Source organism: Rhipicephalus sanguineus, chromosome 4 (genome assembly GCF_013339695.2).
Source record: "Rhipicephalus sanguineus isolate Rsan-2018 chromosome 4, BIME_Rsan_1.4, whole genome shotgun sequence".
Taxonomy (NCBI): Eukaryota; Metazoa; Arthropoda; class Arachnida; order Ixodida; family Ixodidae; genus Rhipicephalus; species Rhipicephalus sanguineus.
The window spans coordinates 178,692,077-178,712,236 of record NC_051179.1 but is presented as its reverse complement, the minus strand read 5'-3'; the positions used below and the strand labels follow the sequence as shown (position 1 = coordinate 178,712,236).

The window sequence follows — 20,160 nt, the reverse complement described above, 5'->3', positions numbered from 1 at the left end:
GAGGTGCAGCTGTGCTATAATTCAAAGGGCGCCGGCTAGACGGCGCACCGCCTGAGCGGCGGCGCGGCACAGGCGTGCACTCCCCGGCCCCGCTGCACACTCGGCGCGCGCACTAGTTAGCGTTGGAGCTTCGCCCCACTCATCAGCATTCACTTCGTGGAGATGGCGTGGTTTGTTTTCCAAATAATTTAATCCGCTTTTCTTGGAGCAGCGCAGGTTCGTGCTGCGGACTTTCTCAGGCAGTGTGTACCCACTTTTCTGGGGCAACAGACCATCACTGCTTATATTCTTAGTTTTCCAATTATAGGATGATTTTGCGTGGTCCCCTGAACGTCGTATAATCAGGGTACCACTGTATTTTTTTCTAATCGTGAACATAGGGGCTTGGAAAGTTTTTATTTTGCACCCGGGAATATTTGGTCCGCATTAGATTCAAGTAAAGAAGGAGATTATTTTTTTTCTCGGACGGCATCAGAGAGTTGTTGTACAATGTGGGGTCGACGTAAAATTGAATCGTATAATTGAGGTTTTTAATACATTATTTCTATGGGGCTTTTGCCGCGAAATGCTGGTTGTTGCAAAACCGGGGGAAGCATAATGGAGGTTCCACTACATAAGGAAATGATCTTATTCACAGATGGGGTGAAGCCGCTCCAGTCACTTACCTGTTCCACGAGGTAGACACTGGTTGCCCGCTTCTGGGCCACCTGGTCGAGCTGTGTTCCTGGCCGCACAAAGCGAGACACATCCGCTATGTGCACGCCCACTTCCCACAGCTCACGCGAATCCCCTTCGGCCACAACGAGCCGGCGACACGAGATGGCGTCGTCCAGATCTCGTGCGGTCTTGGGGTCCACGGTGAACACCAGCTCTTCTCGAAAGTCTCTTCGCCCCGACAGTTCTTCCTGAAAAACCACGACATATGCACAACAGGTTGCTTCACAAAGGATTGCTGAACTACAAGGCAGACTGCCAACAATCTGGAATGACCCATTTTGAATAATGCCGTCAACATGCAGTGCAGCTCCAAGCCAGCTGGTAGATCCAGAACCAGAACCTTCAATTAGGTATTATGAGATTCAAACTCTAAACTTGAATATTTCTGCAACCTCGTTAATTAGTCAATTCTTTATTTTAACTGGGTGTGTAAGTAATGCCTGCTTTTTCATCTCAATGAGTAAACTTGTGCTACGAGTTGCAGGCATTTTTTTTTACAAACTACGTTAAAGGAGCCCTGACAGCGAAATTTTTGTTTGTGACTTTTTTACTGTAGTTTGTAGCCTTGTGTCTGGTAATGCTGAAATTGAATCGTTAGTGCTTAATGTGTCGTATAATTAATGCTAGCATCGTTAACTGTGACCAATTTTAGTGTCACTTTGAAACGCCTGCCTAAAATCGTAAGAACCTAGTGCCCCACAGCAGGGGAGTGCCTGAGACCACGTGCGCTCAAGCTTTGATGACGCTGACAGCACAGTGCTTTAAAATCGGGGCCTCACGCGCAGTAAGGAATGTGAATGCTTAGGTATGAGCTAAGCCTGTTAAGAGCATGTACCCTCAGGAAAAAGAAAAGCATTTCTGGTGTAAGCAGCTGAAACCACTTTGAGAGCAGCCCGACAACAAAGCGGGAGGGGCAAGGAACAAAAGCCTTCGTTGGGTGCCCTTCGTGGTTTTGTGTGTACCCCGCAAATGTTCTGCGACATCGACAATTCTCGTGTTTCTGGTGGAATGTCACATGGGGCCTTCATCTACGTCATGCTAGTGGCGATGTCGTGAGGTGCAGTCAACTCAGATGAGCACTTGCGTTTCCTTTAAAATCAAATTAAAATGCCTTAGAGGCAACGCACGCCACTAATAATCGGCCAGAAGTGCCGCCGTATACAGGACAGTCAAACAACACACACATCTCAAGGTTTCGATTTCGGTGTCGGGGGCCCTTTAAGAAATGGCTGCTGCAAGGTGCATGGAGAATGCATGTGTGCTGCTCGTGGCTGACACTAGCGAGGGAAGTTATAAAACGTTGCTCACTCAGACTGGATAAATGGACTGGCACCCAGTGAGTGACTTCACCATTGGCTTGATTCATGCAAATGGTAGTAGTAGAGCACTGCAGACATGACTTCATCTTTAAACATGGCAATAACATCAGCCATTTATGGGGCAGCCAAATATGGGGCTTTTCACGAATTTCATGGCAAGTGCAGACACCAACTATAGCATGCTTATTTTAACATTGCACTCGCATGCATTGAACGTAAGGAGATTAGTAGGCCTGTGTGAATATTCGAGTACTTCAAATATTCCAACGAATATTAGAGCATTTGAATTCACTTCGACAAGGATTTAAATTTCCAAAATTTCAAAGTACTAGAAATGAATAAATAGGCGTAAGCGTATGCAACCCGCCTGAAAATGTGGTTTCACTGCAGAGTGGGGTCCCCTCTGCCGCGAAACCACACTTCAAAAGTCAGAAGACATATTTATTTATTATTTATTTAGTACCCACAGCGCCCATGCAAGCATTACAGTGGAGCGTACAGAAAAAGAACATGAAAATTGCAGGCTTACATAAATCTGTGCAAATGAAAAATGTACATTATCCTACACCAACACAAACATACACAGCTGCGTCGCAAATGTCACATGTATTAGCAAAATGGAGTTAAAAAAAAAAGCACAAAGCACAACGATAAAAGGTTAATAATAAAACGGTAAATAACAAAGTGAAGAATAATTACAACAAAGTGCGGTAGTGGTAAATGGCACAGTACAAGGTGCAGAGTGTACACATCATGGTGATTGCCAGGCAGGATATTTTTAAGCCTTAGTGGTTCTATCGTTTTTAATGCAGAAAAGAAGGTATTTGTGGAAGGAAGTGGATTCCACTGACTGATGGTTCTATGAAACAACGAGCTGCTAAAGGATGATGCTTTCTGCATAATCACTGCGTCTTTCCTTAACCACAGTGTGCTGCATATTTTCATGTAAAAATGGAACATGACTGATTGCAGAATAATTAAATATTGAATTACATGCTCATTAGGATTAATTACCAAAACTCCCACTAAGCAACATACTACAGTCGAACTCGTTTATAACGAACTCGAAAGTGCCGCGAAAAATGGCCGTTATATCAGTCGTTCATTGTAAATGGACTCGCCCTCAAAAATGTGCATTTAGCAACCAAGCCGCTTTTTTCTTTCTGCGCATTTTTATTGAGAAGTGCCAACGACCCCTCTGGTGTCACGTTAAGCCTTTTCGCTTTGTGAAGCGACGACCGCTGCGCTTCACCCACTGTGTGCACGAGTGACTTAAATCGTTTTTGCAGTGAACTGACACCGTTTTACTGAACAGCGGTACCGCCACGTGGAGCCGATCACCCTTGGCTAGTTGCGTGCAGCGCATCGCCTACAGGGATCACGCCATCACTGCCAGGCCGCTTGTTGTATTACGCACATTTGTGCGTTGTTCGTGTCCGCTTCCCTTCAGACCGTGCATGGGTGCGGTGGGTAGTCTGTTCGCTCAAAGTGGCGAATACAAGCATTTTGCAAGTAACGTGCACTCTTGCCTCCGCGATGCTCTGACAGTTCTGCACGACGAGGTGCGGCGCGCTTGGGTTGTCGCCATAGTTGTCGCCTAATATAACACGAAGTATACGCGGTATACGCTCGCTGTAAGTGAATCGACGTTTTTCGGTGCCCGTGCCTCTCGGTGGCCATGCCGCTCAAAACCAGCGATGCTACCGAAACGGCAGCATCGCGCTTGTACTGCTCGTACTGCCATCAATCCGAACAGGTTACACCACACGTGCAGTCGTGCAGATAGCTGCAGATGACTTTGATTGTCGGCGATAATCATAATGGCACATTCATTGCTGGTCGCCACATCGCCTTCGCTCTCTTCTGATGCTTATCCATGAAGGCATCGCCACAATCGCGCGGAAGTTGTAATCACTGATCGAGTGGTCTGTGCCGTTACCGAAAAGACGAGACATTTTGCTGCACATTGTGCCGTCGACGCAGTTAACTTTTATGCGCCGAAAAGTTATCGCGGTCATCGCTTATTGCATTTTATGAATAACTTCTTGCGTTCCAAGGCGTAGGTTCATCGTAAGCAGTCGTAGCTGCAGAGAACGGCGCCAGAAAAGGTTGCTGTGCGAAAAGCTGACCACAAGACTTCATGCTGCCTCTTATTTCTTTCTTTTTTTTATTCCTCACTGCCATTCTACCACTGAAGAAATGACTTGAAAGTGAGCGACCTCGCTCGCAGTGTCCGAAATCAGCGTGCGGTGCTCGCCGATCTAGGGTATCGTCGTCGCGAGTAAATTTCTGGAGCGGGGCCCGTGCGAGCGCGCGCCTCTCATGCTTTAGAACATGCTTTAGAAGGCCTTTTTGCTTCGCATACGCCACATTTTTACCGCGACCGTGTATGAGGTGTTCATTGTAAAGGTAGGAGGCTTTGAAAAATGTTCGCTGTATATGGACGCAATTTCGATGGGTAGCATAGGAAAATCGTAAGTGCACCGAAATATGGTCGTTATAACCGATAGATCGTTATATCTGGGATCGTTATAAGTGGGTTCGACTGTACTTTGTTTTCTTTCTTAGAATGTAGTATCGAGTGCCTTAGATTATGTCATGTGAATTCGGCACATTTGCAGACAGGCGATCGTAATTTGTGCCTGACGGTGATATACTATTCAAGCTATTCGATTTGAAATTGTTTGACCAAATCACCATTTGCTTCGAATTCGCTTCAAACCTGAAATCCAATGAGATTAGCACTGACCTCGGGCACTTTCCACTCGTTGGTGACCCCAAGGTCGTCAAGGATGCCCGGTGGGAACTCTTGGTGGTCGATGTTGTACGACTCGAGGATGGCATTTGTCTCCACGGGGATGCTGCCTGCAGGGCCGAGCAGCTGACGAATCCTCCTGCAACATGGCACTACGTTAAAGGGACACTAAAGGCAAATATTAAGTCGACGTTGATTGTTGAAATAACGGTCCAGAAACCTTGTAGTGCTAGTTTTGTGCCAAGGAAGTGCTTATTTTGAAATAAAATCACGTTTTAGTGGTCTGCATCGCGTTAGCACACTTCAAATCACCCGCCTGAAAGCGGTGTTTCTCACGTCACTGCTGCCGTGCCCAACGTTGCCCGCCTTTACTGTGCGGCGGTGTGCAGCGTTCGGCATTCGGCACCATCACATGCATGCGGCATTTTGTCGAACTTTCTGTCAGAGTGACTTTCACGAGTGCGCAAAAAACACGCGGCGGTATGCGATACTGAAACTACCACTGAGACGCGACCACGAGAGCGAAGCAGGGTGCCGGGTGAAGCGCAGTTCGGCTAAAATGGAACCTTTGAACCACACGCGCCGTTCCCCATGGCAACGCCAAAGAGGTTCTTTTTTCCGTGAATCAAACAGAAACGAACAAGCAGCATTTTATTACGCCTCTTGATGCACGGAAGGTTCTTTTTTTTATTGCAGCTAGTTTGATTACAAGTGATTAATTGTAGTCGGACTCTTTCACGTCGTCGGGATCACTTCCAAAATGTGGCGCTTGTGGCGCTCATCGTGAGATACACTTGGCTTAATTTCTCAGTAAGTAGGGCACTTCTGTTGATAATAATGCCGTTTTAGACGTTGTCATACATTGAGCTTTCACTCTGACATAAATTGTTATTTTCCTTTAGTGGGACCCCCCCTCTCCCACCCACAACCAGACTCACCCCAGGGGGAAGTTGGCGTCTGGCAACCACTTGACCAGCTCTGCTAGGAATAAGGTGTGGCTGAAGTCAGCGGGGCGTTGAAAGAAGCCTGCGAGAGACATTCAAGGTGAAGCACCGCAACACTTTGTGTGAATGTAGAGAAAGGTGCCCATCTGTATTCATGCAAATGCTTGGGCCTAATATTGTTGGACTGCATGTGCTACGGAATTCTCTCCTCCGCAGTGCTAATAAAACTAGGAGCATGAAGGCCTCATGTATCAATCGAGTGGGCGTGCACCAGAGGACCAGCTCAGGGGCGACATGCCACAGCCATTCATGGGGTGCCACAACGTGCCACCACACTGCAAGTCTGAACCAGGGGCAGCAGTGAATATGAAAATGTAACATATGGGTGGCACTCTTGCTTTCCTACTCGCATCCAACTTTTCGCTTCACGGTTGTCAGTTGGGAGCGTGAACACTGCCGAATGCTTAAGAAGCATTTATCGAGACTTTTGTGACCTTCGGCATGCCACAGAAGAAAATGAAAGCTGGCGGGTAGACATGCTGTGCTCCGGCTTGTTAGCAGCGCATCTCCTCCCCACTACTTTCCAAAACAGTTGCAGCTTCAACCGAAAGGGGGCACTCCAATAGCAATAGCACTGTCATGGTTTTATAGTGCGTGTACACACGTCACCACGAACGCTGGCGTGATGAAGAGCAAGCATATGGAGTTACTGAGACAACATAAGCTGCAACGTGAGGCGTGCAGAGATTTCAGGACACTGGCACTGAGCAAACCGAGGGATGCTACCAGCTCTCTTGGCTTGACTCGGCAGCACAGAGGGCACCACCTTTTACGATTTTGACCTCCCTATGCCAGGCTGACTAAAAGAGAAACACCCCCTTGCGTGGGCAAAGAAAAGGGAGTGCCCAAACAGTTGGTCGGTGTGTCACGAATGAAACACTTGCCCATGTACAGTGATGGCAACAACAGTGCTCTTTTCACTTGGAACGTCCCGATACAACTGCTTTTGGAGTGAGGTTGAGTAAGGAGTGGCTTTGCCAGATCAACTGTCAAAGTTGCCTAGTTGATAAAAAATAAAGTACAGTAGAACCCCGCTGATACGTTTTTGAAGGGACCGTAGGAAATAAACGTAAGAGACGGGAAACGTAAGAGCCGAAAAACAGGAAAAACGGCAAAATATTTAGTGGTACAGAATTTTATTTAAATTCTTACGAGCAGCATGAAAATTGGCGCGCTCAGCCGCGATCTAGTCGATGGATAGAAACGCGGAGCTTAGGACGGCCTCATCCACAGAAATGTAATCAACGTATGTGATTTTTTTAACACCAACAGCTGTAGGTATGAAAGAACTAAGCACACGCAATCACGACCGGCGCGGCGAGTCCGACCGCGAACCGCACGCACGACCATGTGAGCTCCAACCAGCTCGAACTCCTCCCGTTCTCCGACAAATAACGATGATGATGAGTCTACGCCAACGCGATGGCAGAAGTGAATGCCAATCTCGAAGGCCTTGCTTTCGCATGCAATTACGTCATACACGCCATGTTTGTGCAATGCAAATCTCAGAGGCTATGCTTTTGTCAATAGTAAATGCCAATCTCGAAGGCCTTGCTTACACGAGCAGTTACGTCATAGACGCCATGTTTGCAATTTGAATCTCGAAGGCCATGCTTTTGTTTGCATCAATTGAAAGATTCTGTTGTTTGCGCCTCTCATGCGGCTAATATTATGGTCAAACGAGGCCAAGCCGCGTGAAAATGCGCCATGGCCGCTCTCTTTGGTAGTCACTCGGTCGGCTCCGGGCGCACTTCGCGACGTATCATACGGGAACGGTCCGACAGTTACGACGTAACAGCGGGGTTCCCAATACATTGTATCCTATGGGAGCTATGCCGGGACCGGCGGAAAACGACGTAACAGCCGGGAAAACGCAGCAGTGAGGAACGTAACAGCAGGGTCCTACTGTATTAGTTTTTGTCTGCACCTCTCTAATAATCCCTATTAATATTGCTATGAAGAGTTGTGATTCACAAGAGATGAATGATGGTAGGAGTCTGGCCTCCAAAGCTCTTCATCCTCACTGCCTTTCGTATTTCTGCTACGTATTGCCTCGCAAGCAGATGAAGCCCGTAGTGCGAGTCGGGATGAACCAACAGGGTCTCAGGTGAGCTGCGTTCTGCTTTATTGCTCATTATTGCACAGGAGGCATGCTATTAGCAAGCGAGTTTGCTTAGGCAGTCCACAACTGCTTCAATAGAGTGACAATAAAAACAAATGTTAATGGCAATGCTTTAGTGCCACGCAAATGCTAAAAAAGGCTTAGATAACTCTTGATGATCTGGAATACAAGGCAAGGTGGATGTGCATGTGGCTGACATTTCTTTGCATGTCTCAGCATTGCACTGTGGCAAAGGATCGCCTTCAATATCAGTTTCCAAGAGCTCAGGGGCCCTTGTGAAGCCCAGACGAACAAAAAGATCCCAGTTTTTCATGACCAACTAGACAAATAACAAAGCCAAGCATTACATCGAAATGTCATGACTATGAAACGCCATCTTTTTTCAGCACATGACCTTCTTTTTGAGCACGAACAGAGCAGCACCTTGAGCAAAAATATTTTTCAATAATTTTAAGAGAAAAAAATTTAGTGTTCCTGCATGGTGTTTTCAGTAAGAAATAGCACAGGAGAATGCATACTTATGGGAGCTTTCGTGCCTCAAAGCGCAAGGATTGAACATTCACACACATGGGGAAAAAATGATGAAGCTCACACAGCACTTGGCTACTTAAAACAGCACGGAGATGCTTTACAATGCTACATGGTGACATCGTTTCCCGATGGCCAAGGTTCGAAGCACAATACATCTTTCCTTAAAGGGGTCATGAACCACCCTTAGGGCTTGGTGAAAAAAACACATCCTGTGGAAAGCAGACACTGCCATGAAAAGCTCAGCCAGATGTTTCAGTCGTGCACAGCAAGGAGAGTCCAGAAGTGGAGAGAAAAGCTGCCATTTTCTCAGGCGCCCTCTTTTCATGGCAAGGCATGTGGTCACTTTCTTTGGAGTTGCCAGTGCTCGCTGTTTGACGTCAAACAGTAGATGGGATGTTATGGCTAATAGCCGGCATAAATAAAAAGCGGTGTTTGAAACAGATGTGCTTCTTGCCACAGGGTGCCACCCCCCCCTCGCTCCACAGTCTGATAACATCACACAGTAAGCCACACTAGCGCACACAGGAATCACAATGGCAAAGAGCGACTGTGTTTCATCATCCGCCAGTGTGCTCATCGGGATGAGAGGAGAGAGAAAGCGCCGTGACAAATCCCTGTAACTCCACTCGTCTTGGACGGATTCGCAATGTATTCGCAAGGCATCAACTCCAATACTGAGGCCACGCGATGATTACTGGGAAAAGTGGTTCAGGGCCCCTTTAAAACTGGGTGTGCATAAGAATGAGGCAAATACTGCCAAACATATGTGGACATACTTCTGGCTTTCTGCAGTTCAATTCACTGAATCAATTCAATTCCACCAGATCCATTCCCAATGAGTCTCAGCCGGAAACTGTCGGGCATCCCTGGTCTGACTCACCGGGTGGGCACTCCTGTGCAGGCACCATGAGTCGGGGAAAGCGTGCGTCCCTTGGCGAGAACAGCACCCACACCGGGTTGTTGTCCTGCAGCTGCCGCAAGATGCCAGCCGTCACCCTAGAGTTCTTGGCCTCCAGGATATGCACCACCTGCGCACCTCACTCATTTAGCTCTGTTCCCAACCTGATTGCTGCAGTTTGAATAATCTCCTGTAATAACTTCACAGAAGCAATAAAGAAATGAATGTGCTTTTCAGGAATAAAATTTTTTAAATTACTTCTACGGTCGAGTGTCACCAGCTTCAACAATACAGTATAACCCTGTTACCTCAAAACTCAACAACCAGGAAAAAGTTACCAACGACTGCGATACTCCCTAATGAACCATTTTAGTGCAACTCTATGCACTGTTTTCATTTCACAATATATTGAGGTATAGAATTTCGAAGAGACATATGTATGTAAAGTTATAGACAACTACATATTTTCCACACGTATACTTTTTTCTCAGCGACAGTGCCTAGCTTGTGCTTTGGCCTCATTGAGCATCTGTTTGGGCAGATCGTTTAGCAGCTGTGGCAGACGATTATTTTCCACCAGTTGCATCGCTCATTGTTTAAAAAAAATCTGATTTGCGTGCCGAGCACATAAGCTCTTACACGAACCTTCGAAGGTTCCACACTACCGTATTTATTCGAATATAGGTCGACCTTTTTTCCCCAAAAATGTTGCCCATAATCAGCTATCGACCTATATTCGTGACCAAAGAATCTCGACCTATATTCGCGATCAAAGCGACCAAAAGCACCGCACCTATGGCGTTCAACTGCCGCGCCTGCTGTTCTTCAAGCAGTTCCTGCTACACACGCACATTATATACCATAAAATCTGGTATAAAAACCGTACCCGTTCGTCTTTTCCGACTAAGTAACTAAAAAAAAGAAGTTATTTGTGCAACCGCCTTTTCAAAGCCCCCGCGAAATGCAGCCGCTCCGCCATGTTTGCGCTGGAACCCGTGATTTCCCTAGGTAGGCCGTGAAGTCCCTAGCCCCCTAGCCGTGCTGCCTGCCGACGCGCAGCTAGCGCAGCCGCACTGGCACTGGCCTAAGGCCTCACTCTGTTTGTTGTTTGATCTGACGTGACGGTTCGCATTTGCAAATGTGCGGTTGCGACGGTGTCACGTCGGTAGAGCTACACAGCTGACTTCAAGCGTCAAGTGATACTTTTTACCGAGAATTCCAGCAATTGTGTCGCTCAGCGTGAGTTCGACGTAAAAGTTGATTAGGGGTTGGCGGAAGCAGCGGGACCGACTGTTCGCGTGCAATGGATAGCGTCGTGCTTTTCGCGGCCCAGCAACTGGCAGGCATGACACTCTTGAAAAAGAACTGAGGCTCCGGGCGTCAAGGAGGCCCTGCAGAAGGCCAACAGACCTGGTCGTCATACCGCTAGGTATGACGTCCCGGCTACATTAAGGACCGGGTGGCGAAGAGTTACAAAGAGTGGCTTGAAGGAGGATGCTGCAATGACACCGACGGGACGCCGCGAGAAGGGCTTCCCTCAATAGGCAGTTTTAGAATAGCGTACGCTAAGTTAGCGTTAGCGTTTGCCACTTAACGGGAGGCCCCAAGCGGTTAGCGTACGACGCATGTGCAGTTGCGCGAAAAGCCAACGCAAAGCTTTGGGTACGCTATTCTAAAACTGCCTAATGAAGTTGCGACGTGGGTGAAGGACGCGCGGAAAGACTTGCCCGCGGAAATTATCGTGACTGGCTTTAAAAAGTGCTTCATTTCCAACGCAATCGATGGCAGCGAAGTCGACGTCATTTGGGATGCCGAGGATGCCTGCGAAGAATCCGACAACCTTCCTTGCACATCTGACGAACGTGACACTCCCGGCAGCGACTAGGGCGCTAAGTTAATTGTAAATAAAGGTGTGGTATGTTTCAATTTTCCTGTTTCTAAAAAAAAAAACATGGGTCGACCTATTTTCGAATATTTTTTTTTTATTTCTCGTAGAGTGCTATAAGTAGGGGTCGACCTATATTCGTGCCCGACCTATTTTCGAATAAATACGGTAATTGCTTGGCTTCCAGAAAGGGCTGAAGTGTTACACAGTTCGCGTTACGCATACAATCAGATTACGATTACAGTGGAACCCCGATTATGACTTTGAGGGGACCAAGCAAAACCGTTGTATCACCAAAAAACTAAGAATATAGGCAGTGACACTCAGCCTTGTGCCCCCCCCCCCAAATAAACGGATACAGACTGCCTGAATAAGCACACGGCACATCAGGTAGATTAAGTTACATTATATTATATTATATTATATTATATTATATTATATTATATTATTAGCTTAGAAAACACCTTTTTATTGCCCTTCACTCTTCGTCAGAATCGCTAGACACGTCATCCAGGTCGCTCACCAATTCGCCATCTTGCTCCCACAACTGGTCATCTGCGCTGTGTCCAGCGCATTTGCAATTCCAGTCTTCTTAAAACTCTTTACAATCAAATAAGCTGGCAGCGAGCGCCGTGCATCCAAGATTCAGGAGCATGCCAGCTCGATGGACGGCCTTTTAATCTTGCCAGTCGGCGTCAGGGCGCGCCCTCCATAGGCCATTTAGTCTGTTTACAACTGGCGCACACTGTCTTTGAACGGCTTGTTCACACAAACATCAAGGGGCTGCAGCACCAAAGCGAGTCCACCTGGAATGATGGCGATCTCGGTGCGCAGCTCCTTCAGTTTCTGGCGTACGTTCTCTGCCAGGTGGCTGTGAAAGCTGTTGAGCACAAGGAGAGATGGGAGAAGCAGGGCACCAGGGCGCCATCCCCAGACTGTCCGGACCCAATCAGCCATAAGACTGACCGACATCCATCCTTTCTCTTGGGCTTGCACGTGTATGCCGGCTGGGAGTCGGCCTTTGGCACGGTTTCCCTTTTGAGGATAACGCACGGTGGCAACTTCCTGCCGTCTGCCGTGATAGCCAGCATTAGCGTGAAACGCTGCTTCTCGGCGGCTGTTGTTTTAACGAGCACGCTGCGTGCTCCCGTCTGACTGATTGTTCTGCTCATCGGCATATCGAAATTGATGGGCGTCTGGTCTGCGTTCCCGATTTGCGAGAGAAGAAATTCTTGGTCCTGCCGCAGGCGTATCACAAACTTGTGAAAGTCCACTACCTTTTCTTCGTAGCAACTAGGCAGTCGCTGACAAAGTGATGTGCACCTCCTCAAGCCCAGTCCGTTGCGCCACATGAAGCGTGTTGTCCACCCATTACTCGTTTGGAAAGCAGTAGTAGCGAGGCCATGCTTCCTGGCTGTGGCTCGAGCGTGCATCCCGACCATTTCATGCGAAACGACACAGCCCTCCTTCCGCAGGTGCTGGACGTATTCTAAGACCGCTTTTTCCCCAGCAGGAAGCTTTCCTGTCTTCGGTCCCCCAAAGGCACATCGTTCCCTATTCGTAGTGCACAGTTTGTCGTGCTGCTTCCTTCCGCCAGTAACGCACACGAACTTCGTCAATTCCAAAATGTCTACTGGCAGCACGATTCCCGTGCTCAAGAGCGTACTCCACAGCCTGTAGCTTGAAACCGGCCGTGTAGCTCACATTTCGGCCCACTGTCCACGGCAAAACGCAAAACAGACTAAAAACGAACCCACAACGGGGTATGGCTGGTGGAAACAAAAAAAGTAGGGCTACAATGGCTAGAATGTTAGAACACGCGTCACTGTTTAGTGCCGTTTTGAATGGCTGTCCCACCCAGCCTTGGAAACTCCGCCGCTTCTGTGGTAGATGGCGCTACTATCTTCTGCAAGCTGTCTCCACGCACTCCCGCCGCCGGTTGCCGCCGGCTCCTTAAAGTTTCGTATTTGTAGAAAGCAACCGTTGGCTGGCGTGGGCAGTTTCGTGACCTTCGCTCACTGTGTACTTGTTAGCTGCGATGCCTCTACACTCGCACCGTTCGTGAATCCTGCTGTGGTGCACAGATACTTCAAAAACAAGTACAAAAAGAGAGGTACATACCGTGCACAGATAGAAAGAAAAACAAACAAAGAATGGTGCGCGGCAGTGGGCAGGGAAGGGGGTAGACGAACCAAGGGGGAGTTGGCAGAATAATAAAAAAAGATCTACAGGCGAAGAGGTGCTGCGCGTCGGTTCGCGGGGCTGTAGTGGATGAAAGTAGGGCATGCGTTTATTACGCTGGAGAAAACAAAATCCAAATTTCGACAACTAAAGTTGGGGGTGCGTTTATTATGCAAGTGGTTGATTACGTGAGTAAATACGGTACACACATTCAGAACCGCAGTTATTGTTTGCCACAACCACTGTGGACGAAGCTGTGGTCACTATCGGCGCGATCATATATGGCGACTACAAAACTCCTAAAGTGCTTTGGCATCCGATGCTCAGAGAGTCAAAGCAATGCCACTAGCCACAACTGCTGCGGACAAAACCGCAGTAGACACAATCATAGATAGCGACAACGTAGTTCTGAAGGCGTGGCCAGCACATAGATTGAAAACGGAACTACTGTTTGGCACAACCACCTCGCAGAGAACCGCAGTTGCTGTCGACGTAATCATTGACACAGACTACGCAGTTCCGAAGGTACATGGCTAACGCAGCGGTAGATTAAAGGCAACGAAGTCGTAAAAAGGCACGAAGTGTTTCGGCGTTCCTGTCGTACACTTATGGCTATGGTGGCGTGGACTTTCGCACTTAGTTTTCAGTTGGCCTCAAGTGAAGCTATGATGTGTGTGTTGCGGCAGCCAGCTGCGACGCCCCTTATTGATCCGTTCAAGTGTTTCTCAAAAAGACGTGCACGAGTTCTTTTGATGGCAACAAATGTTTTATGTGTATATCGCGGTTTGAAAAGGGATCTGACTAGTTTTTTTTGGTGATACAAAATTTCGAGTGATACGAATACTTTTGCTCCCCCTTGAGATTCGTATCATCGAGATTCTACTGTACGCACTGTAAAGAAAATATGTCATAAAATATCAGGTTTATCTTCTTTGCATATTTATTTACATAATATATGTAAATAAAATATCAGGTTTGTGCATCACTTGTTTTCACTGAGTTGTGAACCTTTCCAGGACAAGACGGACGACAAGTGTCACTATCACTACCGTATTTACTCGAAAATAGGTCGGGCATGAAGGTAGGTTGACCCCTACTTACAGCGATCTATGAGAAATAAAAAAAATGTTCGAATATAGGTCGACCCATGTTTTTTTAGAAACAGAAAAACTGAAACATAGCACACCTTTATTTATAATAACTTAGCGCCCTAGTCGCTGCCGAGAGAGTCATCTTCATCAGATGTGCAGGAAAGTTGTCGGATTCTTTGCAGGCATCCACGGCATCCCAAAGGACGTTGTCCTCGCTGCCATCGGGCGTGTCAGGACAACAAAAATGGATGTTCGAAACCGATTTGAATACAGTAGAACCTCGTTGATACGTTCCCGCTTGATACGATTTCCCGGCTCCTACGCTCGAAATCGCGAAAATTAAAAATAACCCAATACAGCTGTGTGTAATATGTTCCGGTTAATACGTTCCCGGAAATTCCAATTATTCGGCAGCAACGTTCAGCACCGCGGAAAACTGGGGTCGTATGATACGTTTTCTACTCAGAAACTCTCATTCAGGTGTGCAAAAAAAGGCCTTCTCAGCGACGGCAGCTTCTCCGCAGTGCCTTTCCTTCCTCTGTGCTTTCTCTGATTTGCTCAATTGTCCCCTCCGCGTCTCTTCCGAATTGCTCGATCGCCGCTCTCTGTCAACCACGCGGCGACGCGGGCCGTCACAATCTTCGAACGGCTTGCCGCGGAAACGCACATGCCGCTGCCGCATCGCCACCGCTGCACAACACGCCGCGACCCGTAACCATAGCAACGCCGCCATTGTGCCTAGTCAATATGGCCGATAATTTCCCGCACACTTTTCTCCCGGAGCGCAATCGTTTTTGGGTTGCTCCGCCCGGCGCAATTCCAGTCGGCGTTCGTATTTCTCTGGCTGGGCAGTTCTGCCTACCAGCGGGTCGTCAGAAGCTGACCGAAAAGATTTGTTCTGGAAGATATCTAGGAGATTTCTGGTTATCAGACGCTCGCCGCCATCTTTGTGAGGACTCGACAGATCGCAGTACGGGCGCTTGGGGACTTCACCTTCGGTTGCCATTACGCCGGGCGTTATCTTTTAAAGCCCGTTTCGCCGTGCGAGATGGTGCGATTACGAGTGGCGGCGAACATACCAGCACATGTCTCAAGTTAAGGGGAGATGCGGGTCTTTTTTTTATTTCTTTTATTAGCTGGGTGAACTGAACAAAATTTAACAAACTTGTCCCATTTTTTCTGCAGATTCCAAATCTCTAATTAGATTTTTGGTAGCTGCATTAGTACAAAAGATGTGCAATCTCTAAAAGCATATTTCTTACAGGAATTTTTGGCAACTTTGCTTTGTCAAACACAGAAACAAAGTATGTGGCAAGGCTGCCAGAGAGCTGGTTTAGCCGGTGATGCTAATCCGATTGTCTTCAACAAACTTTGAATGCAAAGTAAATAGACGTAAATGTGAGTGAAATTTTTTTGCTGCATACTATTTCTGATAATCGAGAATTATAATTTGGTGAACAACATTATAAGAAAATAAATAGCATCACCGGCTAGACCAGCTTCATGGCAATCTTGCCACATACTTTGTTTTTGTGTTTGACAAAGCAAAGTTGCCAAAAATCCCCGTAAGAAATTTGCTTAAATATGTGTTAGAAATTGCATATCTTTTGTTCTAATGCAGCTATTAAAAATCTACTTAGAGATTTTGAATCTTCAGAAAAAGCTGAATAAGTGTATTAAATTTCATGCCATTCACCCAACTTTTAAAAAATCATTTTTTAAGACCCACGTCTCCCCTTAAGACGGAACGCAAACTGATCAGCGCGAGTGTGCGACGTAGTATGCGATAGCCGCGAACAGCTGTCGCTTTCGGGGACGCTTATCACTCTCGCGAGATATCGCATATCGTGTTGTACCGCGATTATTACGTGCACTGCGAAGAGTTGAGCTTGTTAAGCCTTTAGAGGGGCGGCAGTTTTCTTCACGGACGGGGCGAGTTACGCGTGATCTTTCGAACGTACGTGATCGTATCCCAAATGCGCATGTTCGAGAATATCACTTCTGCTCTTCGGCAAACCTAGCCCCATATTTCCAAGCGACAATGCAGAAAGAACCGACGCTCACGTGGCGCAAAGTTTCGTCTGCTGACATGGCGGTAGCGTTTCTTTACGTTTACGCTGGTTGTCTCAGAGTTCGATTTTGCAATATTCGGGTTGTCTCGGGATTTCAATACACGTGACCACGACGTTATTTTCGGTCAGGATCGGAACTAGCTGGCTGACCTCTGGCGGCCAGCGAGATGCCAGGAGTTCGAAAATCGAAGAGTCCCTCCATGTTTTTTGAGAAATAAATGTTTTTTGCCTTTGCACCTCAACATGGGCTTGTCAGCCTCAATTTTTACTGGATTCGGATCGTACGTTTTCCCGGATCATACGTTTATTTTCCGCGTTTTTTTCGGAAACGTATCAACGAGGTTCTACTGTAATTGTTGTTTGTTGAACATTCGCCACGGAGTCAATTTCGAGCTGGGATTTCACTCGAGAATGTTCAACATATGGTAACTTTTGTTGAAATGGATTTAGAACATCCATTTTTATTGCACTGCACTCAGTTCTGATTCTAGATTATTGTGATATGCTCATTTATTTTGCAACTCTCTCAGTTTAGAAAAAATCTTGCTCCCCAATGGGCACATGAAATATTTTGTATTTTAAAAACAACACATTATACTAGAAAAATAACTGCATATTTGGAATTGGCACACAAATGTACAAAACTCGGGGAGTTTCACCAAAATCGATCAAGAAATAAAAAACACTTTTTAAAGTGCCATGTCCCCCCTTAAGCGACTATGGCACCTACCTCTCCTGTGCGCTGCACAAAGCGTTTGGACAGAGGATGGCGCAGAATGTCGGCCACCGAGAGCCCCTCGTACTGGCCCTTGGCTGCACGTGCCTTCCCACCATGCACGGCTGGTCCCCGTTTTTTCTTGTCCTTCTTCGACGAACGTCTTTTCCGGTGCTTGTTGTTGCCGGCCAGACGCTCGCCCTTGCGGCTGCTGACGAGACATTCCTCGTCTGGGGGTGTAGTTTGCGCGGCAGCTTCTGCAAAAACCGGTGAGCTCAAACCAAACACTAGATTCAATTTTGTAGCAAAACATCAAAGTAGAAATGTGCTGAAGATTTCTGATCTCTAGACGGCACCAGCCGTAGCCCTTTTATGCATCTCGTACGGCAACCACATGACACTACACAGATGTAAAGGCAAGTTCGTGTCTGTCAGGGGTTACAAATAAAACATTAGTGTTACTGTCCTACCTCCACCAATTGCCCTCGACATTTTGGTTTATGTTCTCATTTTGTTCTTGCAATAGGACATAAAACTACCATATTTATTCGAATCTAGGCCGATGGCTTTTTCGGAATTTCTTTGTATCAAACTCCAGGGTCGGCTTAGATTCGAGGATTTTGAAAAACGCGCCATTTTTCATCGAGAAAAGTGTTGCAAAACTAGCGCCACCTAGACAGTATTGTAGCTGTTAGTAGCCGAGCCAACACCTGGCTTAAGTACGCACATGAGGCCGCCATTTTTATCTTTGTGGCGAGTGTTGAGGCGAGCCGTTCGTCAGTTCGAGTCTCGCTTCGAGTGGGCTGTGTGTGGCGTAGCTCAATGGTGCCAAACGAGCGTAGTCATTATAGTGCGGCATATAAAAGGAAAGTTGTGCTAGCCGTGGAGTCGTCCTCCAACTTTCAAGCCGGGCGGGACTTTGGAGTGGACGAAAACAATGTTCGTCGCTGGAGGGGCCAACGGGAGAAGCTCTTCGCGTGCACCGCAACGAGGATGGCTTTTACCGGTCCACGGAGAGGCCGTCACCCTGAAATGGAGACTGCATTGGCCGACTTCGTTCGGACGCAGCGAGCAGCTGCCCTTCCAGTGACAACGGAAGTGCTCCAACGAAAGTTGGCAGGCTGGGTGGCTGCAGCGTGGGACGACATCCCAGGAACTTTGATCATGCGCTCTTTCAAGAAGTGCGGCATATCAAATGCGCTTGATGGCACTAAGGATTGCGCGCTGTTTGAGGACAGCGACAAAGAGATCAGCGACGACGACTCGGAATGAGCGCGGCATCTTGATGATGAACCAACTGCTCCGTTTCATCTTCATATTTTCAATAAATGTTTTCTCTTTATGAATTTTACCCGGCCTACATTCGAGGTACGTTCTTTCTTTTTTTTCGGGCTTCGGACTTTAGGGGGTCGGCTTAGAATCGGGGTCGGCCTAGATTCGAGTAATTATGGTATGCCTCGCAAATGGACAAATCTGATTAAAGGGCGAATATTATTGGCTGTCCAAACTAGGTACTTCTTTTCTACAGTTTCTTAAAAATTATATAAAAAGGATTCTAGTGTACCGATGCTTCACTATGGGCTGATCTCACATATCATAAATTACGTGTAAAATAAAAATGTGACCTCAATTGCGATACTTCCCAATGCAAAATTCGAGCACACATCTATACAGTAAAACCTTGCCGATACAAATCTTGCGGGGTCAAGAAAAATATTTGTATCACCCGAAAATACAGAAAATTAGTAGGCGACAAACGAAAGCTGGAGTACATACATTTTCATTTACTGTTCCTCAGGGCTGCAGCAACGTCATAGACGGACCATGAATGATTTCAAGTAAAGGTTTTAGAACATCAGCGATCATACTGCTACTCATAAATACAGGACGTGTGCACGTGTGTGAGCACAGAACGTGCTGTGACACGTGACAGCTAGTAGCCCCTTCCTAATCTTAGTATGCTTTTCTGCATAACACCAGAGTACAGTGACCAAAGTGATAAGTGCTGCGCACGTGATAGGCCAGAAATTTTAGCACTCTTTTAGTACTCCCTTTTCGTGGTTTTTCGGGAGTTGGTGGGTGTGGCCTACAGTCGCGCATGTTGACCTTGCGAGGTCTAGCTCCTTCACCAAGTCCGTCCACTTCCTCTTTCGGTCCTTGTCCACCTTTCGTAGGGTGTCTGATTGTGAGGACATGGCTAGCATCAATGTGGCAGGCAGGTGTAAACACAGTACAACAACAATGCTGCCTTAAGCGCAGCAGCACACATCAATGCATCGGGGGGGGACACGATGCCAATGCCCTCTGTAATCCAAAAGCAAGGGCACAAGAAGGCGCTGCTCACACCATCTCGGAGGACACGTGCTGCGGATGGGTGATACTGACAAACCGCCAAACCAGTGGTGTGCATGCCCACACTAGGGTTCTCACACTTGTGCACGACTGCCGTGTCTTCAATGGCAGCATGGACAGCGCCTGTTTGTACCTCTGCATTAGCGAACGTCCGTATCAAACGTTGCGGGGCTGAAGTCGGTTCGTAACAACTGCACTCTAGCACAGTGCAGGCTAACTGGCCTTGGTCAAGAACAAAAAAGTTCATATCACCCCAAAATTCACACGAGCCAGGATCGTATCACTGAGGTTCTACTGTACATGTCTTCATTTCGCAATATATTGGCTGGTGCGGACAATCTGCCTCGTGCGGCATGTTGCAAATGAAGTGAAGTGCGGTGCAAGTGCCTCGCTAATCTGGAGATCGCAAGAGCTGGCACATGGTTATAGCAAAGTGGGCACGACTCGGAGCAGCCACCACAGAGAGACCTCCCAGACAACATGCACTAGTCGGGCACCATCTCGCAGTCTTGTGCGGC

General features: G+C 47.3%; 1 protein-coding gene across 1 annotated transcript in view; it reads right to left on the bottom strand.

Moving 5' to 3' along the window:
• Nucleotides 1-20,160, bottom strand: part of LOC119390932 (DIS3-like exonuclease 2) — a 167,603-nt gene that overhangs the window by 50,702 nt on the left and 96,741 nt on the right. The window contains 5 exon segments of the mRNA XM_037658648.2: nt 666-905; nt 4,786-4,930; nt 5,730-5,817; nt 9,329-9,476; nt 17,306-17,547. Coding sequence (XP_037514576.1) covers nt 666-905; nt 4,786-4,930; nt 5,730-5,817; nt 9,329-9,476; nt 17,306-17,547 — 863 coding nt within the window.